Source organism: Microcaecilia unicolor, chromosome 4 (genome assembly GCF_901765095.1).
Source record: "Microcaecilia unicolor chromosome 4, aMicUni1.1, whole genome shotgun sequence".
Taxonomy (NCBI): domain Eukaryota; kingdom Metazoa; phylum Chordata; class Amphibia; order Gymnophiona; family Siphonopidae; genus Microcaecilia; species Microcaecilia unicolor.
Window position 1 is genome coordinate 141532045 of NC_044034.1, and position 14886 is coordinate 141546930.

Genomic DNA, 14886 nt, shown 5'->3' on the forward strand with positions numbered 1-14886 from the left:
TTATGCTAATATTCTTTTAATGAAAAGTAGATGCCTGCTTTCCTTTATAGAATGGGCTCCTTCCAGCCACCTGATTGTAGGCTCTCACTTATAGAATTGCCCTTTGTACTGCCCTCTTAAAGAGCAGTTTCATGAACTAGGTACTAACATGTGCGCAGACTGCGTGAATATTTATAATATTGGCATATATGTGAAATCCTGTAAGTTCGCGACTGTCTTGCATAGTGCATATTTGCAAGGAAGCTTACACATGGGTAGGATAGAGGCGGGGGCTCCTGGGTTCTGTTAAGGAGCAGCTCCTTCCACTTGCTCACAAGGTGTCTAAATGGAGGCCCCCAGTTACAGAATTGCCCCCTTAATGTGCAAATTAAAAAAAAAGTTGTTTCTCTTTGAAAATTAGAAGGAATTATACATGTAGAAAGTGCCCATGTAGTTTGCACCTGCTGCTTTGTGTGGGTGGCCAGTGAGGGTAAAATAGCACATGTATTTTTTCTGAATGCCATGCAGGCAAACTGGTTTTCTCTATGACTTAAGCAGTCCTCTGGGAATACCTTCTCACAGTCTGGCTACAGGTATATGTATTGAGCAAGGCTGCAGGTGCTTTTAGCCTTGCCAAGGAGCAGAGTTTTAGGCAAATCATTTTATCATTGGAAAATACTCTCTCAGTACAAGTACATTTGTCATATTGCTGGGTCATTGAATACTGCACTGTCAAATGACAGTTTTTTTTTCCCTTGGCCTTACCTATGCTGGAATATGACCCAATAATTTTCATTGGGTACTGTCATGAAATGCCTAGTCATCTTGCTGGGGTTATCCTGTGTTTACTTAGAGGGTCTATCCCCAGCACAGCTCAGGTCCGCCTGCACCTGATGCTTGTGCTCTACACTAGCACCCTCCTCCACCAACTGGGTCCCAACCACCTCTGAGCTAGTCTCCTGCTCTCAAGATGTTCCCCAGTGATTTCTTGGTTACTGGGGCCACACTCCCAGTTGTCCCACAGTTCCTAGAAAGCACTCACAGACCCAACACACAAACCACCAGGATTCTTAGTCAGTCCAGACAAGCAGAGGCAATAAACTAAAAATGTTTATTGTCATAAAAATATTGAACAATAAACCATAAAAATAGGAAAAACAGTACACAATAACAGGTAACTGAAATAGGATTATCTAAACATTTGTTCCAGTGCGTCCTCTGGTTTTGCAGTCGGGGGTCCCCAACCCCCGCCAGCTGAAGACTTCATCCGGTGCCGAAGTATTGCTTGCCCTGCCTTCTCTTCCCCTCACATCCAGCATGCTCCTTTTAGTGAAGCAATTTCATTAAAAGGAGTATGCAGGACGTGAGGGGAAGAGACAGCAGGGCACGCAATGCGGCGGTGCTGGTGACCAGTGCTGGACGAAGGGTTCAGCTGGTGGGGTTTGGGATCCCTCGCCAGCCAAGGTATTTACAGCGATGAGGTGGCTGGGAGTGGCAGGGAGGCACACCAAAATGTGCCTCCCCACCTCGGACTCTGGCCCATTCCCACCGCGAGGTCTGGCTACTCCCCTGATTTGTTCAGTACCTGAATAGTGCCTGGAGAGTACAGGAAATATAGCTGCTCACAGGTTATAGAATATAACTGCTCACGGGGTCTCAGTGAACAGATCTTTCTCTGTTCCCTCCCAATCTGAGACTAAAAAAAATACCTCAAAGCTTAAGCTAACAGTTTTTAGGGGTTTTTTTTTGGTAGGAAGAAGAAACTGACAGTTTTGTAACAACTTTACAAACAAATGACAGTCACCACCTGCTGGCCAAACAAAGGAAATGCACCTCATAAATAATCTCTCTATATAAAAAGCAACACCAACGTTCTATGAAGCCTCCAGCCGGAAGTGTGAAGGGGGCGAGATATCCGGTTTCCCTATGAGTGTCTGCCCCGCCCTCTCTGTAACACAGTCAGTGAAGGAAAACAGCAGAGCACGAAATCAAATCGCTGGCTCTGTAACAGTGAAGGACTCAGAGGGGGGAGGGGAGAGAGGCCAGAGGGCAGGGACACACATACTCCCACATGCACACAGAAGAAAACATTGCTAGCCCCCATTTTATTTGCATCACAAACGGGGCTTTTTTTACTAGTAGCTATATAATTTACAAACAGGAACATTTTAAGCAACTATGGCTATACTGGAATATGCACTGTAGCACAGTAACACAGTAAATGATGGCAGATAAAGACTCGCATGATCCATCCAGACTGCCCAACAAGTTGACCAGCCACACCCACCACTCTAGGCGGGCTCCAGTCACCCATGCTTAAACGCTGGTTGTCAGGTCTCCACCATGCCAACCATATAGGCAGCCAAACATGATGGTGTCTTGGTTATAATGGTTATAACCACATATTATCCCCAAGTATTGATGACAGTATTCAGCTTACCAGTCTCTCCCCTGTGAGCTGCACAGCACCCTCACTCGCAGCATGTGACAATAAAGTGATCTACACTACTGAAGTTGCCGAAGCTTCATCTGTCTTTTGCCATTTGCAGGACCATAGAAGTCTATCTGGCCTCAGTTCCCCCACGCTGGATTTTCTTTCAGCCTTTTGGCATTTGTGGAACAGGGTGAAGGTAGAGCCGATATTTATACGTTTCGCAGTGATATTCACTTTCCAAATGGAGGTTATAAAGTTGATTCTATAAGCTGGCACCTAAATAAAAGTTATGCAAAGATATAAAAATATGAAAATAAGTCACCATGTTGTGAGTAAAGTTTAACTCCAAAAACATAATACAAAAATGATGATTGTCAAATGTAGAATGTAAATAAATAATTAAGGTGAAAACGGATGACTAGATATAGCAAAGCGATTAGAAGATAATGAAGGGCTAAAGATTAGTTGTTAGGTTTGATGTTCTCCATTATATATTATAAGTAATTGCTATCCATAAAAATTGTCTAGCTTTTGTAGAGGTAACATAGGAGAGAGACAATTTGACAGGCAACACTCTGGTACTAAGTGACAGTGAGTGCAGATCCCTGGCAACTGTCATTATCCTGCTGTTCAATTCATATCCCAAACTGTGATAGATTCGACCTGTATATTTGTTATTGAACTAGGGTCTGTCAAAATAGCTACATTTTCTGCTTCTGAACATGCTCTAAGATGCATAGTGATTTATATTCTCTCTTGATATAATGCACAGTACATAATACATAGCAGCACATTTAAAACAAATAGCATAACATATTTTTTCCACTCATCACATTGTTAAGCTCTGGAACTCGTTGCTGGAGGATGTGGTAAAAGCAGTTAATGCAGCTTTGTTTAAAAATGGTTTGGACAAATTCCTGGAAGAAATGTCCATAAACTGTTATTAAGGTAGACCTGGGAAGAGGAAGCCACTGCTTTGTCTCTGGGATCACTAACATGTAACATTGCTACTTTTTGGGATTCTGCCAGGTACTTGTGACCTGGATTGGCCACTGTTAGGAACAGGATACTGGGCTAGATGGACTTTTAGTCTGATCTAATATGTCAGCTCTTATAGTCTTAGGTAGTTTGGTAATGAATAATAAAAATTATGTTGGTATGTATATTGTTCACATTCATAACTTTAAATTATCTTTAAGCAATAAGAGTAATTTCAGAAATAAATGGTAAAATGTAGCATGCTGTGCTCATAATATTCAGTCAGCTCAATTAAAAATGTTGGGGTCAATATTCCAAGGAGACACTCATGCTCAGTTAAACCCCACTGAGCTGGCTGCCATCGATATTCATTAGTATTTAACTGGGCAGTGCTGCTGAATATCAGCTCTAACCAGTCAATCCCTAACCAGCTAGGATAGGGGCAGTCTGGGGGTGGAGTTTGGGCAGAGCCTCTACTTAGCCTGCTAGCGACAATATTCCTGGTACCCTAATGGGCCCCAGAGAACCTGATTCCCCACCCCGGACTTCAACCTACATGCATTCCTTGGTGGCCTAATGGGCTTCTTTCCCCCTGATCCCCATCATCCTCCCTTGGACCCTGGACTTCCACATCCCCATCCTCTAATAATACTTGGCCTGAGGAGACATTCAGTGACATCCTACTCTACTTGCTGTTATCTAGGAAAATGGCGGCGCCTAACTACTAGTGGATTGTCAAGATGCAGCGCTATCAGTTCACCAAATAAAATAAGTGTTTCCCAGTAAAGGAGGGAATTCCTTTGGCAGACTGACCCTTAGCAATGTGTTCTGATGCACCAAAAGAGGTTAGTGCTACCTTATTTTAAGATGGCACTGGCAGAAGAGGATTTCACTGGATGCAGATGCATCTACAAACCAGTATGTGCCATGGCAGGAAGGCTGTCTGATTGAAAGTTTCCCTGTGTTGGTTGCCAGGTCCAAGTATTCTCAAGACAGGGGTGCTCTGGAACCGACAGCTTTGGGGGTAGGGTGACTATCCACCTTATAATCGAAAGAGAAAAACGCCCATATTCCGACGTAAATCGGGAGATGGACGTCTTTCTCTCGCGGGCGCCCAAATCGGTATAATCGAAAGCCGATTTTGGGCATCTTCAACTGCACTCCGTCGCAGGAACGAATAAAGTTGACGGGGGCGTGTCGGAGGCGTGGCAAAGCTGGAACTGGGGCGTGGTTATCGGCCAAGGAGAGATGGGCGTCTTCTGATAATCGAAAAAAAAAAGCTGTTTTACCGCGATTTTGGTTCACTTTTTTTTGGACCCTTTTTTTTCATGAACAAGTCCCAAAAAAGTGCCCCAACTGACCAGATGACCACTGGAGGGAATCGGGGATCACCTGCCCTGACTCCCCCAGTGGTCACTAACCCCCTCCCACCAAAAAAAAAACCCACTTTACAAACTTTTTTTGCCAGCCTGTATGCCAGCCTCAAATTCCGTACCCACCTCCATGACAGCAGAATGTGTTCTATCCTCTGACAGCCTTTCCCTGGTTCTGATGTGGGTCTTGGGTGAGTGTGACACCTTTTCTGTTAAGGGCACTGCAGAGTCTCATCAGCAATGCATTGTGGTGGGTGTAGGGTATTGGGCTCCGTGATTCCACTAGCTTGTGTTAAATGCTCATGATGTTGGTAGTTGGTAGGCTACACTCCCATGGTGCTTTTCCCTCTGCTTACTGGGTCAGAGTGTGCCCTGTTTTGTTTCCGGTAGTCCATGAGGTAGTGGCCATTTTTGTAAGCCAGTTTTAGATACTGTTCATGTGTTAGCCACGTTATAGCACTTAGTTCTTACCTTGAATGTTGCTGAAAGAGGGCATTGTACACCATTCTGCCAGCTCGGACCTACTGCGAGACTCATTGTCAGTGGGGCACAACCTCTGATCTGCAGTTAACTGTGAGTAAACGTGCTTATTCAAATAAAGGACGTTTTCAGTGAGATTAGTCTTCAGGTGTCAACTGGTGTGCCAAGGTTATACAGCAGCAACAAGCCCTGTCCCTGGAGCACTTTTAGTGGGTACTGCAGTGCACTTCAGGCAGGCAGACCCAGGCTCATCCCTCTCCCCCCCCCCCCCCCACCTGTAACACTTGTGGTGGTAAATGGGAGGCCTCTAAAACCCACTGTACCCACATGTAGTTGCCCCCTTCACCCCTAAGAGCTATGGTAGTGTTGTACATTTGTCCCTCCCACGACCAAATGGCTTGGATTAGGACGTTTCTGAGCTGGATGTTTTTATTTTCCATTATCGCAAAAAAAAAACAAAAAAAACCGCCCAGCTCAGAAAGGACCAAATCCATGGCATTTGGTCCGTCCAAACCGTATTTTCAAAACAAAAGATGGACGCCCATTTTTTTCCAAAAATACGGTCTGTCCCGCTTCTTCACGTACCTGTTTTCGGACATAGACGCCCATGGAGATGGGCATTCGCGTTCAATTATGCCCCTCCACAGGGCCCACTTGGACCATGAGTCCTCTTGCTTCCATATGGAATCTTACTTCAACAATGAGATGAAATAAAGATTCTGGACTAAAGAAGACGTAAAAATCTGTGCCAGATTTTAGCTAGTTATTTTACACAGAGGAGCGATTCCTGATTCAATGGGCTTGCATGTGATTTGTGTATTGATCACGCTATCTTTTAGCATAATGTTTTACTTCGGATTTTTTTGTGCTAAAACTCTTACTGCATTGGGAGCAAGGTTAACATTGGAAAATCAAAACTAAAGTATTCTGCACTTATTGCAGTGGCCTCATGGTTCTATAAAAATAGAAACAAAGAGAGAGAGAAATGAAGGCAGATAAGGGACCATATGGCTATCCAGTCTGCCCATCCATGCTGTCTATGTTCAAGATTCAACTTTATTTAACATACCATGAAGCAATAAATTTAAATGGTTTTGGTCAGAAAAAGGAACAAAACTTAGAGATATACAAGGGAGCTAGGTTACAAATTTGTAATTTAATAGTGGAGGGGATGGGGTAGGAGAAATTAGCCCTAAACATCACTCCCCCCCCCCTCCCCTTGTTTTAACAAGAGACTATGCAAAAGTGAGGTGCAGATCTGGGCCTACAAATTGAAGATAATAGGACTAATAGCAAGGGACTCCATACAGCAACCAACTCAACTTTATCCACATATTTATCCACAACTTCAAAGAAATGAAGCAAATTGGTAAGGCAAGATTTCCCTTGCCTGAAACCATGCTGACTCTTTCCCATTAAACTATGTTTATTTATGTGTTCCATAGTTTTGTTCTTTGTAATAGTTTCCACTATTTTACCTGGCACTGATGTCAGGCTTACCAGACTGTAATTTCCCAGATCACCCCTGGAATTTTTTAAAATTTGGCGTCACATTGGTCACCCTCCAGTCTTCAGGTACTATGGATGACTTTAACAGCAGGTTACAGATCATTAACAGCAGATCAGTCATTCCATGTTTGAGTTCTTTCATTACCCTTACATGCATGCCATCTGGTCTAGATGATTTACTACTCTTTAATTTGTCGATTTGGCTCAATACGTCTTCCAGGTTCACTGAGATTTGTTTCAGTTCCTCCGAATCGTCACCCTTGAAAACCATTTCTGGTACAGGTAGATCTCTTACATCTTTTTCCATAAAGTCCAAAACAAAGAAATCATTCAGTTTCTCCATTATGGCCTTGTCCTCCCTGAGTGCCCCTTTTGCTCCTTCATGATCTAATGGTCCCAATGATTCCCTCGCAGGCTTTCTGCTTCTGATGTACCTGAAAAAGTTGTTACTATCCTGCTTATTTTTGAAGGAGAAAGGCACCCATCTTCCGATACAAATCGGGAGATGGGCATCCTTCTCCTAAGGTCGTCCAAATTGGCATAATCGAAAGCCGATTTTGGGCGTCCTCAACTGCTTTCCGTCGCGGGGATGACCAAAGTTCAAGGGCGCGTGTCGGCAGTGTACTGAAGGTGGAACGGGGGCATGGTTAACAGATGGGCGTCCTCGGCCGATAATGGAAAAAAGAAGGGCGTCCCTCATGAGCATTTGGCCGACTTTACTTGGTCCATTTCTTTTCACAACCAAGCCTCAAAAAGGTGCCCAAACTGACCAGATGACCACCGGAGGGAATCAGGGATGACCTCCCCTGACTTCCCTAGTGGTCACTAATCACCTCCCACCCCGAAAAAAACCTAAAAAAACTTTTGTCTTTTTTTTTTTTTTTTTTTTTTTTTTAGAGTATGTCTTTCGCTATGCCTCCATCCCTGTGACGGCAGTTGAGGATGTCCAAAATGTGGATGTTTCTGTGAGAAGGACATCCATGCCTTTGCTATGCTTCTGACACCCTCTTTATTTATTTATTTGGATTTTGGATCACAAGTAGCAGCAGTGGGATTTGAACTGGCCACCTCTAGATTGCAAGACCAGTGCGCTAACCACTAGGCCACTCTGCCACTCCTCCCATCTACTCCACTCTCTTGAAATTTGGCCATCCCTGTTTGGGGGGGGGGTGGTAGTATGCAGGTCCCTGGTGGGGAGGAGGTATGTGTGTGTCAACGGAGACATAATGAAGGCGTGAACGTCCTTCTTTCAAACATTTTGGACGTCCTCAGCTGCATCCCACAGGGATGGCCAAATTTCAAGGGAGTGGAGTGGAAGAGTGGCCTAGTGGTCTTGCAATCTAGAGGTGGCCGGTTCAAATCCCACCGCTGCTACTTGTGATCCAAAATCCAAATAAATAAATAAATAAATAAAGAGGGTGTCAGAGGCATAGCAAAGGCATAGACATCCTTCTCACAGAAACATCCACATTTTGGACATCCTCAACTGCCATCACAGGGAAGGAAGTCCTCAACTGCTGTCACTTCCCCTCCTTAGGAAGGAAATCGTGTACAAATGAGCTAACAGCGAGCAGCTCATTTGCATGCAATTTCCTTCATGCATGCCCGTTCCTTTCCAGATCGTTAAGGGAAGGGCTTTTTCTATTCAGTTAGTGGGACCAGTGCACTACGAATGCTGGCTCCTCCCACGACCAAATGGCTTGGATTTGGTCATTTCTGAGATGGGCGTCCTCGCTTTCCATTATCGCCGAAAACCGGGGACGACCATCTCTAAGGTTGACCTAAATTTCACGATTTGGGCGTCCCCGACCGTATTATCCAAATGAAAGATGGACGTCCATCTTGTTTTGATAATACGGGTTGCCCCGCCCCTTTACGAGACCACCCTTAGAGATGGGCGCCCCCGTTCAATTATCCCCCTCTATTAGTTTTTGCCTCTGCGGCAAGTTTCTCTTCATATTCTCTTTTAGCCTTCTTTATCAGTGCTTTGCATCTAGCTTGCCAGTGCTTATGTTGCTTCCTATTTTCTTCATTTGGGTCCTTTTTCCATTCTTTGAAGGATATTCTTTTGGCTCTAATAGCCTCTTTTGACTGCACCTTTTAACCATACTTGCTGTTGTTTTCTCTTCTTTCCACCTTTGTAAATACACGAAATGCATCTGGTCTGGTCTTCCAAAATGGTATTTTTAAACTATGTCAATGCCTGATTTAATGTCCTAACCTATGTAGCCAATCCTTTTAGTTTCTTTTAAATCACTTTCCTCATTTTATCATAGTCACCCTTTCAAAATTTAAATGCTGCTACAGTACATTTCCTTCGTGGCTTCATTCCAGATAGTAGCTCATACTTGATCATGTTATTATCACTGTTTCCCAGTGGATCCAGCACCATGACCTCTTGTACTACACCCTGCACTCTATCAAGGATTCAATCTAAAATGGAGCTCCCTCTTGTTGGTTTCTAGACCAGTTGCTCCAAGAAGCATTCATTTATTACATCTAGGAATTTTATCTCCCTGGTTCTCCCTGATGTAACATTTATCCAGTGTTTGTAGTAACTGTTTCATTTGCCCTGCTATTGCGGCTGCATTGTACTAAGTAGGTTGTTGTTATTGGTAGCTGGTGGACGGTGAGCATAGGGTTCCCTCCCCCCTTTCTTTGTCATCTCATAGGTTGTGGGTTGAGTGCAACACATATGGGGTTTGCTGGCTCCCTCTAAGGGGGGGGTGTGCATTGGTGATCCGACCCGGGTGGTAGCCAGCCTAGGATCGTCACTGCACAATTCCTTATTTCTGTGTTGTCACATTTAGAAACATGATTAATGTTGATTAGGAAATACCGTAACACATTGCATTGATGAGATAGCAATAGCATGTTTTGCAACCAGTGCAACATAGAAACATGATGGCAGATAAAGGCCAAATGGCCCATCCAGTCTGCCCATTCACAGTATCTACTATCTCCTCCTCTCCCTAAGAGATCCCCCATGCCTGTTCCATGCTTTCTTGAATTCAGCCATTTTCTCCAACACTTCCACCACCCTTTCCATAAAAAGGTATTTCCTTAGATTACTCTTGAGCCTATAAACCTCTTAACTTCATCCTATGCCCTCTCATTCTGTTTTCCTTCATTTGAAAAAGGCTTATCTCCTGCAGATGTAATGCCACAGAGGTATTTAAACGTCTCTATCATATCCCCCCTCTCCTTCCTTTCTTCCAAAGTATACATATTGAGAGCTTTAAAGTCTGTCCCCATACACTTTATTTATTTATTTATTTATTTGTTACATTTGTATCCCACATTTTCCCACCTATTTGTAGGCTCAATGTGGCTTACATAGTACCGGAGAGGCGTTACGGACTCCGGTGTAAACAAATACAAAGTGATGTTGTGGTAAGATAAAGTTCATATGGCACAGCCACACTAGGGAATCGTACAACGGAAGAGTTGTGTTATGTCCATTACATTCTTTAGTTTTGTTGTGTTGCAAAGATCAGGCATTTATGTTGGATCGGTAGGGTATGCCTTTTTAAACAGGTTAGTTTTTTGTGTTTTCCGGAAGTTTAGGTGGTCATTCGTAGTTTTCAAGGCTTTTGGTAATGTGTTCACCACTGACCATTTTTGTAGCCGCCCTCTGGACTGACTCTATCCTGTTTATATCTTTTCATAGGTGTGAATTGCACACAGTATTCTAAATGGGGCCTCATCAGAAACTTATATAAGGGCACTATCACCTCTTTTTTCCTGCTGGCAATTCCTCTCCCTATGCACCTGAGTATCCTTCTGGCTTTGACCATTGCCTTTTCTACCCGTTTAACCACATTAAGATCATCAGATCCAATCACCCCCCAAGTCCTGCTCTTCTTTCATACACTGAAGCACTTCACCCCCTATAATGTACTGTTCCTTTGGATTTTTTTTTTCCTCCAGGAACTTGTCCAATTCTTTCTTATATACAGTACATGAATGCTGCTGTGCTCTTGGGGGGCAATGCTGGATGCTTACCTTGCCAGGGTGTCTCTGATTGTCTCATAGGGAGACATTTCTAGGCGGCAGGAGGTGGTGGTACTTGAACAGGAGCTTCCTGTGCTTCATTAACAAACGGACCAGGACTTGTGTCTCCTGTACAGAGTAATTTGGCTCTCTCCTGAAAGACATGTTTATTCTGGGTGGGACATTCTTCCATGTGCACAGCTATATATAGACGTGTTGCACGTTGCGGGAATATCTAGACATTACTACAGGAACATCTCGCTGATGTTTTCAGTTGAACATTTTACATGGTGTATTTTTCGAACAGTGGAGACATTTTTCGCCTCTCTTCCAGTTCGTCTTAGTTGTAGATGTATTTTGTGGTATTTTCAAATCTCTGAAACTGTTTATCTATTTTTTCGATTATAGACCTTTGATTTTGGACGCTTTCTGATAAACATCTCTGATGCCATTTAGACATTATATGAAAGTGCCCCTCTATCTCTACTTCAGGAAGCAGGTGAAAGCTTGTCTCTTCTCCCAGGCCTATAAAGGAAGACGCAACTAACTATCTAGTCACGCACACAAGGATTAATATCAGCTTCATACCCTGTAGCTTTCTTTAAATTAGTCATCCTATTTTCTAACTTAAGTTATGGTGTCTTATCTGTCTATATTTTCCACTTCTGCTTACACCCTATGATATTTAAGATATTTTAATGTGTATTGTGTCATACTGTAATATGTACAGTTTGGCTGATTTTTGCTGTACGTCACCTTAGGTAAATTTCTTCAAATAGGTGGTAAATAAATCCTAATAAATAAATAAATAGATTAAATGATCTTCTAAGTTGGAATTTTTGTGTGTGATTATTAAAATATTCAACATTTTTCAATAATAATGAACAGATATTGCAATCAATTATTTTCAGATGTTTTATACTGAGAACATTTCAGCTGTAAATAATTGCTTATGTTGTCCATTGTCTTTGTCTATATTTTCCCTTTATGTAATCTTATTTTTAGTACTCTTGTAGTATTATTTTTACAAGCCTTTTTTGGTAGTCTATTTTGCCTACAAGGCTTTAGAAGTTATTTTATTTATATCACGTTACTGACCACAGAGGGATAATCTTTTTTTCTTTTATCATTTTCTCATGTTATCCCATAGAAGGCTCCGGTCTCCCTATGTGAAAATAACAGTTTCGAATGCTGATGGAAAGCACCCTTTTAAACCACCTCGCATTGGCCTTCACTCCTGTCTTCAATCTGCAGTAGCATTCAGAAGGTCAGGGTTCCAAGATTGCTCTGCACATCAGACTAAATCAGTTCAGAGTGTTGATATAAGAGCAGACACAGAGAGCACATCAAGCACCAGATCACTCCCCTACAGAAAGAGACCTGTCAGTGCTCCAGCAGGTCAGCTCAGGTAATCAATGCTGTTTTCTTACTTCTTTTAACTTTGATTGCTTGTGCTGTACCACAATTCATCTGCCTTAAGTACTTAAAGCCCTCTATGGAATAAAAACTTGCTTCCAATTTCTGGTACCTGGTGTTAGTGAGGCACTTTGAAGATATTAGAGAATCATGACTGTAGGACACAGGAAAGATTTTGGGTGGGCATAGAATAAAACGGGTGGGTATGAAATGCCTTCAGTGCTCTCCACCTCCCCTGCTCTCTCCCCCTCCCTCCTCCCTAGAAGGGATCCTGAAGCTCTACCAGCTGAAGACTTCCCCTCCTAAGAACCTAAAATTCTGCTACCCAGCTCAGTAGTCAGCGGCAGCTCAGGGAATTGTCAACGCTGGCACATGTGCATGCTCAGTTTTTCAGTACATATGCAGTTTTAGGTGCACTTGTGAAAAGTCAGCATAATCGGATCATGGCATCGATAAGGGTAGGACAGACAGATAGGACACATAGGGATAAGGGACTATTGTAGAGAGGAAGATAAGATAAAGGTTACGAACAAGTGAAAAGTTAGGAGTCAAAAGCAGCATTAAACAGGTGGGCCTTTATTCCGGATTTGAAGGCAGCCAGAGATGGAGCTTGACGTAGCGGCTCAGGAAGTCTATTCCAGGCATAAGGTGCGGCAAGATAAAAGGAACGGAGTCTGGAGTTAGCCGTGGAGGAGAAGGGTGCAGTTAGGACAGATTTACCTAGTGAATGGAGTTTCTGGGAAGGAGTGTAGGGAGAGATGAGGGTGGAGAGGTAGTGAGGGGCTGCAAGTGAATGCACTTATAGGTCAATAAGAGGAGCTTGAATTGTATACGGAAAGGGATAGGGAGCCAGTGAAGTGACTTCAGGAGAGGGCTGATATGAGCATAGCGACTTTGGTGGAATATTAGTCGTGCAGCAGAATTTTGAACAGATTGAAGAGGAGAGAGATGGCTGAGTGGAAGACTTGTGAGAAGCAACTTGCAGTAGTCTAAGCAAGAGGTGATGAGAGTGTGGATGAGGGTTCTGGTAGCGTGCTGAGAAAGGAAAGGGCGAATTTTGGTGATATTATAGAGGAAGAAACGATAGGTTTTAGTAATCTGCTGAATATGTGCAGAGAACGAGAGGGAGGAGTCGAAGATGACCCCAAGGTTATAAGCAGATGAGACAGGGAGAATGAGCGTGTTGTCCACAGAAATAGAGAATGGGGGAAGGGGGAGAGGTTGGTTTAGGTGGGAAGATAAGGAGCTTAGTTTTGGACATATTAAGTTTCAGGTGGCGGTGAGACATCCAGGCAGCAATGTCAGACAGGCAGGCAGATACCTTGGCCTGGATTTGTGACGTCTTATGCTGCTCTGAGTACTATATGTGCTTGTGATATGTCTCTGGCCAATCTGTCAATCAAACTCATGTGTACCAATGTTTTCCATGGATTCAGTTCCAGACACATCTATTTCCCTTGCATATTGTAGCTAGTGCGCTCCTCCCAGCCCTCTGTTGCAACTTACAACTCTGGGGAATGATGCTTCCCCATTGAATATGGTCCTCAGCCTGTCCTAGGCCTTCCTTATTCTAACATGTTCCCTCCTCAGACCAGGTGCAGGGAACAACTGCATTCCAATGGCAGGTACAGCCTGGCCGGAATCAGGGAGTCTGCAGCTCTGAAGTTAAGGAGGAAAATAATTGCAGCCATTTTGTGAGTGTCCTAGTGCTTGCAACATCAGTGTTCATGTGTATGTGCACATGTAATAGCATGTGCAGAACATTGGACATCCTATGGCATCTGTGTGCTGATGTTTGTTTCACACACAGTAACACAGCAAATGACGGCAGATAAAGACCCGCACAGTTCATCCAGTTTGCCCAGCAAGGTGATCGGAGCTCCTCCCGCTACTCTGTGCGGGCCATAGCCACCCTGCTTAAACAGTGATAAGTCTCCACCATGCCAACTACATATAGGCAATTTAACATAATGGAGTCTTGGTTATAACCATATATCAACCCAAGTATTGCTGACTTATTCAATTTACCAGTCAAGATGTCTTCTCCTCCCCCCTGAGCTGCATCTACAGGGGCATTTTTGAAAGAATGTCCAAGTCAAAATAAGGGTGTCCACATCAGAACATCCCAAATGGAAGTCCATCTCATGTTTATTTTTGAACAGGAAATACGTAGAGGTTTCCTGTTTGAAAATACTATTACTACTACTACTATTTAGCATTTCTATAGCGCTACAAGGCGTACGCAGTGCTGCACAAACATAGAAGAAAGACAGTCCCTGCTCAAAGAGTTTACAATCGAATAGACAAAAAATAAAGTAATCAAATCAATTAATGTGTACAGGAAGGAGGAGAGGAGGGTAGGTGGAGGCGAGTGGTTACAAGTGGTTACGAGTCAAAAGCAATGTTAAAGAGGTGGGCTTTCAGTCTAGATTTAAAGGTGGCCAAGGATGGGGCAAGACGTAGAGATGGACATTCGTGTGCTAGAGATGTCCAGCATGAACAGGATATGGATGTCCATCTCACATATTTTTGAACAGGAAATCCTGACATATTTCCTATTGTAAAATACATGTGTATTGGCCATCTGTTTTGAACATTATAAGCTGAACATCTCTTCTGACTTGGATATACTTTCAAAATCCCCCTCCCCACCTAAATAAACCATAGTTAGCAACCTGCAATAAAAAATATAAGGAACGCCCACAAAAGGTAGCGCATTATATC

At 43.3% G+C, this 14886-nt stretch overlaps 1 protein-coding gene across 1 annotated transcript in view; it reads left to right on the top strand.

Annotated features, from left to right (window-relative positions):
• Window positions 1-14886, top strand: part of DCDC1 (doublecortin domain containing 1) — a 556169-nt gene that overhangs the window by 61198 nt on the left and 480085 nt on the right. The window contains exon 4 of the mRNA XM_030200682.1: window positions 11897-12154. Coding sequence (XP_030056542.1) covers window positions 11897-12154 — 258 coding nt within the window. The remainder of the gene's footprint in view (window positions 1-11896; window positions 12155-14886) is intronic.